This window comes from Schistosoma mansoni, chromosome 2 (assembly GCF_000237925.1).
Source record: "Schistosoma mansoni strain Puerto Rico chromosome 2, complete genome".
NCBI classification, from domain to species: domain Eukaryota; kingdom Metazoa; phylum Platyhelminthes; class Trematoda; order Strigeidida; family Schistosomatidae; genus Schistosoma; species Schistosoma mansoni.
The window spans coordinates 16,332,860-16,342,231 of record NC_031496.1 but is presented as its reverse complement, the minus strand read 5'-3'; the positions used below and the strand labels follow the sequence as shown (position 1 = coordinate 16,342,231).

The window sequence follows — 9,372 nt, the reverse complement described above, 5'->3', positions numbered from 1 at the left end:
CGGCGGGATCGTGGATGCGCACTGCTGAGGAGTCCCACAGTAAGACGAAACGGCCGTCCAGCGCTTTCAGGTTTTCCATGGTGGTCTAGCTTCAATTGACTCATGATTTCAGCTGTTAAAATTACTATAATATCCACAAAAACCCCTTCTGATATTAATCAACTGTATTGGTTAGTTTTCTGAAATATGTATTTATATCATTATTTTTCAGCCTAAAAGATCGGTTGCCCAAAGAATATATTAAATCCAAGGGAATTGAGAAAAGAATATTGGAAGTAAGTTATGAGTGGTAATGGTCAACCACAACGTAGTTTTATCAAGTGTCGGTATGAATAGATTCATCGGTTTATTTCAAGCTTTGATAAACTATGTAAAATCATAGGGTTATCAATATTTTTTTACAATGTGCCTTGAAAAACTAGACTGATATGTTTCCATCTCTAATCCATGCTGTGATGCAATGCCAATTTGGCCTATCAGTTGTAAACAACGTGGAATCTGGAGCGAATTTGTGTTACGTCGACTTACTACACCAGTTGAGCACAGCGTCATAAAATTAACAAAGGAATCAGTAATGTGATAGTATTAACAGTAACAAGACTAAATATAAAGAATTTATCGCAAAAAAATGGAATGAAATAATGGGTAAAATGGAAATGAAGTAATATTGAAACTCAAGATTTAGGAAAAAATAAAAAATGAATCCATATGTTTCACTTCAACCGATTCTCGGCTATCTCCTAAAGTTTTCAACCACTGGTCTCGATTATCTCGATTGCAACCAGGAAGTTTGTCACTGCAAATGTGATTTCGACATATGATCATTTACTTGATTAACTGATGCCACATCAGTATGACTTCAAGAATAATTAACAATTTGTTTGCTACAAAAAGAATAAATACTAACGATAAGGGCTTCTATGAAACAAACTTTACCTTTCAGTTAATGCTGAGTGACCACAATGAGATTTGTTTTCTGAATTACGTATAATCATCAATGGATTAAACAAGTTGATAGAAGTTAATTAACTCGGGCTTTAATGATTCAGAATCAAAGCTCTTGTGCTATCTAATTCTTGCACACTGTTAAATAGTTGAAGACAGGGCATGAAACAGTTATTAGCTGGTCTCAGCCTATCATACCAAAGTTACCTGTTTATCTTTTCTATTTATTTATTCTACCTTTCTTTAAATAATTCAGCCCACCAATATTTATTCATTTTTTTGTGATGTGTATATGTGTGTAAGTTGATTAAAAAAATCTAAACAGTTACCGATGCGATTAGTCAGATTGCAATGTTCCACGCATAATAAGCTAGATAATCGTTTATTTTCCATTGTAAAGTTTTACATTTATCCTGATTGTGGAACTATTGGTTTCTTTTAAGGCAATGATAATTAATTATTGTAATAATAGCGATGAATAGCATTAATCATGGTCAAAGTGCATATCTTTTTCCATAATTCAAGCTTATAATTGTTATTGTTTTGTTATGATAGCGTTTTGATGAACATATATGATAGGATGTAGTACCAAAAAACCTGTACATTGAATTAAATTGATTCATATTTGTGTAGGCCGTTTTTGTACATTTATTCTATTACCCTTTCTCTCACTTATTCATTAAATTATTTTTCTTTCAATAACCAAGTGGTAGTTCATTTACTTTGACTACCTATAGCAAAAGAAATGAAATGAGATTGAAACATACAATCCAGTAATTGGAGATTCTAACTGTTTATCCTCTAAATTATCTTAATCATCTATAGTATTACTATAGAAAGCATTACTATACCATGAATAAATTTACTAAATAGACATTAAACAAAAATCAGATATTTTGCACACTCATTGTGTTCTATATCAACGTATTGAATTGTATTCATTTTCGATGCTCACTATTCGTGTGCTTCAAATACCTATGGATAGATATTTTATGTGAGATTATTGTTTGGTTGAAGTACAAGATATATACTTATTATAAATGTGAAGATTTCTTGTTATCGGTAATTGAGTTGAACTGGAAAATGTTGATTTAGGTCCCTGTATAAACTGTATAATACACAGCCTAACCAGGGATTTTGTTTAAAAAAACCACTATCTTTAGGAGAATTTTATATAAGAAACTATCGTATCGCACAGATATTCACTTCTAGACAGTCGTGGTGGATTAGTAACTTTAATAAAATTAATGTAAACAATAAACCAGTTTTATAGTAGATTGATCACTTAGTGATGGTGAATGTCATGTTTTTCAAGTCCTTTACCACTATTCAAAATCTGTCGACAAATTTACAATACAGACACTAGTCTAAGTGTTCGATATCTCGTGCACCATATCAAGGTGTTAGATAGTTGGAGGCATTCAGTGGGAAACTCTTGATCGAGGTTTCCTGTTAGTTGGCCATTATAATAACAAAAATGTTTACTTTAATGGAAAAGTGAAAAGATGTATCCGAATGCTCATTTATGCGGATATGTTAAATAATTCATCTTGAATTTACTTTCCTTATTCTTAGCCTGTTCGTATAGTGTTTCGTTGTAATAATAAATTATAATAAAGTATTATGAGTGTTCGTCATTGATTAAGATCACTTGGGATACCTTGAAATGAGTTCCTTAAATCCTAATAAGAAGTTGTTTTCGATGGAGTGGAGGTATTTCTGTGGTGAAATTATTAGTCAGCAATAGCATTACCTGATCGTTGGACAATATCGTAAATCGATCAAATTGAAAATATCTACCATTTGACGCCAATCCATTAATCTAATAATTGTTTGGTCACCGCGACCAGTTATGGGGCTCATGGGTACCTACTGTTGGAGAGTTTCGTACTAAGAAACATCGTGTTCCCTAGTTTTTAATGCTCAATCCAACTAAGACGAGCAACATTTAGAAATTAAGCCAATAGTTGAAAAACCCATTCAATAATACTACCATAAAACATGGTAATTATAATTCTTTGTTGGTCACTGAATTGGTTTGCATTTTATCTGTGTAGATAGAGGTGACATATAGTGCTACTCATTTATTTGTCTTGGTCACAAACGAACAATATAATGTTTACTAAACGTGGTTGCTCCTTCATTTTATTAAGTAGTCATCACAGGGATCTGAAAATCATATGTATTTTATCTATCCATTCATGATGTATATTATAGTTGAACTTATGCCAAATCAACCATTACATATCTCAGTTCGGTCAGTCGATTTTTCGCATCTTATGGTGTGATTGTAAATGATCTGCCATCCATACCATCCACTTCTTTTTCACACTGATTTGTAATATTTTAAATGACAAGAGTATATCTTCATAAATCGTTAAACGTCTTAAAGTCTGACATTTTCTATTTCTCTTACTCACGTAACTGCTCCTTAAAAGAAAAGTACAAATTGCTGTACATTTACAAGAGATTGTTTAACTTTTTTTTCGGTATACGAGTATCTTCTTTGAAGGAACACCATCGAAATATTAAAAGTTTTCTATTATAGTTTACTCTGTTATGTTTTCATCAATACGCTCTTTTATTAAAAAGTAAACCCTTTGTCTAATTTTGGTCTTAACTTTCGCATTTTCTAAAATGTTATATTTTTCTTAAAAAAATGAATCTCAACGTTATTCAGCAATATCAAAAGTTGGGCAACTATGATGAAAGAGAAGCCAAATTACGCTATGTTCAACTGTGTAGATCTTTACCAACCTATGGAATAACATTCTTTCTTATAAAAGTGAGTATATACATATTGATGAAAATTTTGATTTTAATTGTTATGATTACTATTTAGAAGGACGCTTTTTTAGTTATCTACATTCAAATTTAGGGTAGAATGTAGTGGCTTAGCTTCGTTAATTAATCACCTTGACAACCCTTACTATATAAATCCTAACGGTGTTTGAAATCAGAAGGCAGTAAGAAACGGCGACTACAGTCTGTTAGCAGATAGAACATGTCACAAAGCTACAAGGACATCGAGAGACTTTGAAGCAGAGAGGCGAGTATATATGTGTGTGAGGAAATACAGAGGCGAATTTATAGTCAAATCAAATAAGACGTAGCTAGGTAGGGCAAAGACCGATTATAGTATTCGAGCACATATATACATGGTGAAGAGATTGATTCATCGAGCGATATTTAAGCTATCAACATTTAAGCTAGAGAGAGATATCTGCGTAGGTTGTCATATGATCAAGCATACAGGTTTATACAGACATGACAGTGATCATAATAGTGCAAAGAAGTAGACGAATTGTTACTATTCTAACAACATTATCTGTTAAATAAGTTAATAAAGAGTTTAACAAAAATTAATAATCGAAATTGATTGTAGGAGATATGCTATATGTTCACCAAGTTTTGAGTATTTAATGATTTCAAATTTTCCATATTTCAAGATGTAAGAAGATATTGTTGTTCTTCTGATAATTATTCCATTTAAATTGATGTATTTTATGTTCTGTTGGGTAGGATAGAACATCAGTACCGTAGTAAGATATAATTGTCAAATGGCATGTCAACAGGATTTAAACCCTCAACTTTTAATTATTGGATCTCACTTTTGGTCAGTGCTTTGTTTATGTCAATCTGAGCAGTAGGATATGACTTATAACTTTAGAAATACGCCCCAAGGTTTAGTACTCAGAATCTGTAAAAAATTAGAATTAATGTTTTTTTGTTCTCTTTTTACCGCACCATTTGAGATACTGTTTCATACTTCATGTTGAATATTTCATATTTCGTACCAATTATTATGAACAGGTTAAAATCGTTTTTTTTTTCATAATTCGTCTTGGATAGCTGAATGACATCTCTAATCCTCATACAAAAAAGCTCTATCCATTCTGTTGTTTAAAATGATTATCATTGAAATCATGTGTCGACAGTAGACCATCACTAAAAACCTGGGATCACCGAACGTTCATTTAATGTCAGTATAGGACTCCTCAGCAGTGTGCACCCACGACCTCGTGCACGTGAACTATTAACCTCTAGACTACTGAGCCGGCATTAAGCCGTGTTAATATCTGACCGTAATAAGTCCATGTTGGCGTCCTAGTATTGATCGATTCGTGATTTCAATGAAACCTAACAATCTCCACAATCCTATAATTACAATAAATATGGTCGTATTTCATAAGTAAATTACATTACATATCGTCTTGCACTCAAAAATATTAGAAAGATACAAATCTTTCACATAGAAGGAGAGATCATTTAGACACAAGAATAAGTGAAAACATTTGAGAGATGCAATTCATTGATTAGCAAATTATCTGTTAAGTTATTCAACAATTGATGATTACCTATCATTATTATCTTAAACAACTGATTGTTTATTTATTAACTTGGGTGTTAGCACATAGTATTTTTTAATGGAATATGATGACTAATTCCACAAGTTCAGTTATACCTATCAGCGATTAAGTAAAGTCCTTCTGGAATGAAGCTTCATAATAATAGTTAGTAGTAAGTTGCAAATATTATCACTAATTTGACGCTAAAATAGAAGCACAAGAACTAACAGTAACAAACCATTGGTTCATTGTTTTTTTCTTTTTTGAAATCAAACCACATTGCATGCCATCTCTTGTGATATTTCAGTGGTTTTTCGACTACGTTATTTGTAATACACTTGTTCAGTCTTCAGATAAAATAAATAGGTTTTGTCATAAAATTCCTGTTGAATAGTCATATTATGATGCTTGATGGCTAGCATGTAAGCGAGAAATATAGGATCAACCCCTATTTATACTTTGCTCCACTTCGCCCTTATAATACCGCTAGTCTTCACAAGTAAGGTTTGCCTAGAAACCGAGTACATTGGCATGCATTTGAATACTGAAATGCACGAGGAAATCAGTTGTACAATCCTTGCTTAGAATGTCAATTTTACTTAATTTTTCTATTCTAACTAATTTGTTTCTGTTTTTAAAATGTTTCAACTCTAAAAGCGATTAATAACTGTGTATGAAGTGTTTCAAGAGTTCCCATAATGTTAAACATAAAAGCCATAAGTGGTGATTTTATCAAAGTCAAACGGGTTTCGGTCTTATATATTAAACTATTAAGATTGATGAAGCCCCATGTTAAGTGAAGTGATCTATTTATTCAAATATATCAATTCGTAGTGTTTTTCATACTAATCTAGCGTCAATTCATATAACAAAATTTCTCATCTGAATCTGATGTATTTAATCTCTCTAAGCTTATTATTTAAACACTGAGATATCCTTCACGCTGCCTCTTACATCAGCTGACATCATAAATACATATATTGGGAAACATGTGTACGTGTTATTCAATCAACTTAATAGCGTATGTGGTTACATTATTGAGTAGTTTACTTCAAAGGCGGCAATGATCAAATATACACAAACTATAAAATTTTAATTTAATCATAAAATTAATTATTTATGTACTGGAATCAATGTTACTTGTACAACATTCTAAAATAATGTGATTACTTCTACATGATCTGTATCCTTAGAAACAATTTGGTAATATAATTATCTGTTGTGGTCATTTATGTTCTGGTATGCGTATATGTTTTATCATATTATGTTACACTACTAGTATACTTTGCTACTTTGATTAAACTGTGGCGAATTACATATTTTAATTAGTTAGTGAGTTGGTATAGTAAGGAAAGTAATTTGTATATATATATATATATATATATATATATATATATACATGATTTTGTTCGGTCTTATAGTCTGTTGTAATATCTGCTCTGTGTACGCTTTTATCTAAAAGTTTTTCATTAAGCTAATTCTAGAAGAATTTTATAAGCTGAGGTAAAATTGGACTCGAACTATAACAATGATTTTGAAAAGTTAATTGTTTGTCTCTTAAAACACTAAGATAAATATTGCTATTGATAATAATAATAATAGTGATAATGTTTACTGTTTTCTTTCGACATGTTTATTTTGTCATCTTAGTAAATCATAAAAATGATCTACCGCCGTATAAGATCTTTTCACCTTCCCCTCTTTATCTGTTTTGATTAAGCCTATTAGACACTAGTTGAGAAATAAACATTTGAAAATGCTTTTTAGTAGGCATATTTATAAGAAGACAGATAGGCCCTGGGTTCGAATCTCGCGAGTGCGGGATCGTGGATGCGCACTGCTGAGGAGTCCCAAAAGAGGACGAAACGGCCGTCCAGTGCTTCCAGGTTTTCGATGGTGGTCTAGCTTCAATTGACCCATGATTTTTAACTGCGATAGGATTTTGGTTCCCATTTGTAACCTAGATTATTTTACTTTTATTAACGTTTTTTCCTTATTTCTCCGGCATTTTCTTTCAAGCACATTTCCTTTAATTTTGACAGCTTAATTGAGTACCACTTTTTAATATCTCAGTGATTGGCTTTCCTTCCTTGTCCTTGACCGATATCTCCGGTTCCCTATATTAAAATTCCAGTTTCTTCGTTGTGTCATTTATTTGTTTGGTAATTCCTTCTCTTGCAGCTTTTTTCGCTATCGTTACTAGGTCTTTCATGTATTTCTGCTTGTCAGCTCTAATGCTCTTGTTTACTTGCTTGTTTGCTCCTGTGTATTTAGCTTGTGCTTTGACTTTCTCTGTTCTTGTTCGGCTGTTGTTGATTGCTGCCTTCTTGTTCTTCCTTTCTTCAATGTTGTTTCGATAGAGATCCATTCCTTATGATGATGCTTGTTACGACCAAGCACCTCCTGACACGTTGAAGTTAGTGCTTCTTTGATCCTTTTCGAGTTGTTCTTCAACTTATAAGTGCTTTACATGCTTTTTTGGGCAGCACCAGAGGAACTCCCTGAGTGTGCGGAGCATTTTCTTCGTGACCAGAGTACAGCAGCATCTCTCCCAAATCTAATCTTTTCTGTCCAGCTTGGGTCCAATGGGTTTCGTTGATTCTTAGTACTGCCAAGTTGTATCTCCACATTTTCTCAGCTATTCGCCTGTTCCTTCCGCTCTCCCACGTTGTCCGAACATTCCATTGACCTATAAAAATTGTTGCTCTGATTGTTGGAAGGTACATCGGCCTCGTAACTTCGAAGAATCTGGGCTTTCACCACGAGGCGTCGTAATTCTTCTGAGAAGTGTTCCTTCAACTTGGAGGGAGGAATTTAAATGGTTTAATTTGCTTATTCTGGTTAGCGTTTTTCCTTAAAAGGTTTTTTTGTACGAGATGGGGTTGCTGATCCCATGCCCAACCCTCATCCTTTGTATTGGCTTGGGACCAGTAGTAAATCTAGAAGAACTACAGGTGGAGTTGGTGGCTAATTGCGTCAAATAATTCAGATGTAATTTGTAAAATAAAATTGTTTCAATTATATATTTCTTAGTCTACTATTTAATTACACGTTTTAATTACTAGGCTTTGAGTCATACATGTATGCAAGTAGTACAAATGATATGGTTAGCTAGACTGAAGTAGATGACATGAAGTTTGAACTTACGGTTGAAAATTAAATGTTTAAACCATTCGTCGAAATATTTCTAAACATATTAGTGCATTATTTTAAGAAATATACCGTAAAAATGACCATAAAAATTTTGTTTATATGTTTTCATCTGAACGTCATTTTTGTAATTTTACATGGTTTTCTGTTTTTTCAGGAAAAACTGAAAGGTCGTAATAAACTAGTACCGCGATTGTTTGGAGTAAGTAAAGAAAGTGTCATGCGTGTAGATGAAAAAACCAAAGAAATTATAGAAACGTGGTCATTAACACGTATACGTCGATGGGCCGCTACTGCAAATCTTTTCACTCTGGTATGTTTACATTTATGCATATCTAAACGTAATTATTGATGAGTACCGTTCTTTTTGTTGTAGTGTTTTTGGCTTATCCTAAAGTTCATCGATTTCCTTTTTTATCATCTTCTGGACAGATTGATTTATTTTGTAATTGTTTATGTTGTCCCGTTTTTGGTACTCTTGACTAAATTTCAATGTCTGTTTTGGCAAGTTCATTCAGCTGATGAGTCCCAAGTGGGATGAGACACGCGTCCAGGATTTTATTGCCAATAACATTTCATCAACTTCCTGATAGATTATATTTGATTTAACATTTAGGCATTGTTTGAAGGCTTTTTTCCATGGATTTTGTTGGTTCTATGAAGTTCACTATGTCCTATTATATCCTACATATATTTTTGTCTGTCAAACTTGAATACATTTTATACTTCCAAAGTGTCTATTTTGATTGTTTACACTAATTAATAATTCTATTTTTCTTGCCCCTCTTACTTACCCGTACAATTTTTAATGATAATTAGTTATGGAACAATCTATCATGATTAATTAGTTCATTGGATATTTTTTTAATGAATATGTTATCCCTGAATACGGTGTATGGATTATTTATTCAGTCAGTCATTCATACGC

The 9,372-nt window shown here is 32.5% G+C and overlaps 1 protein-coding gene across 1 annotated transcript in view; it reads left to right on the top strand.

Annotated features, from left to right (window-relative positions):
* Smp_167010 (putative talin) overlaps nucleotides 1–9,372 on the top strand; it is a 104,654-nt gene that overhangs the window by 7,352 nt on the left and 87,930 nt on the right. The window contains 2 exon segments of the mRNA XM_018795860.1: nucleotides 3,626–3,730; nucleotides 8,602–8,757. Coding sequence (XP_018650130.1) covers nucleotides 3,626–3,730; nucleotides 8,602–8,757 — 261 coding nt within the window.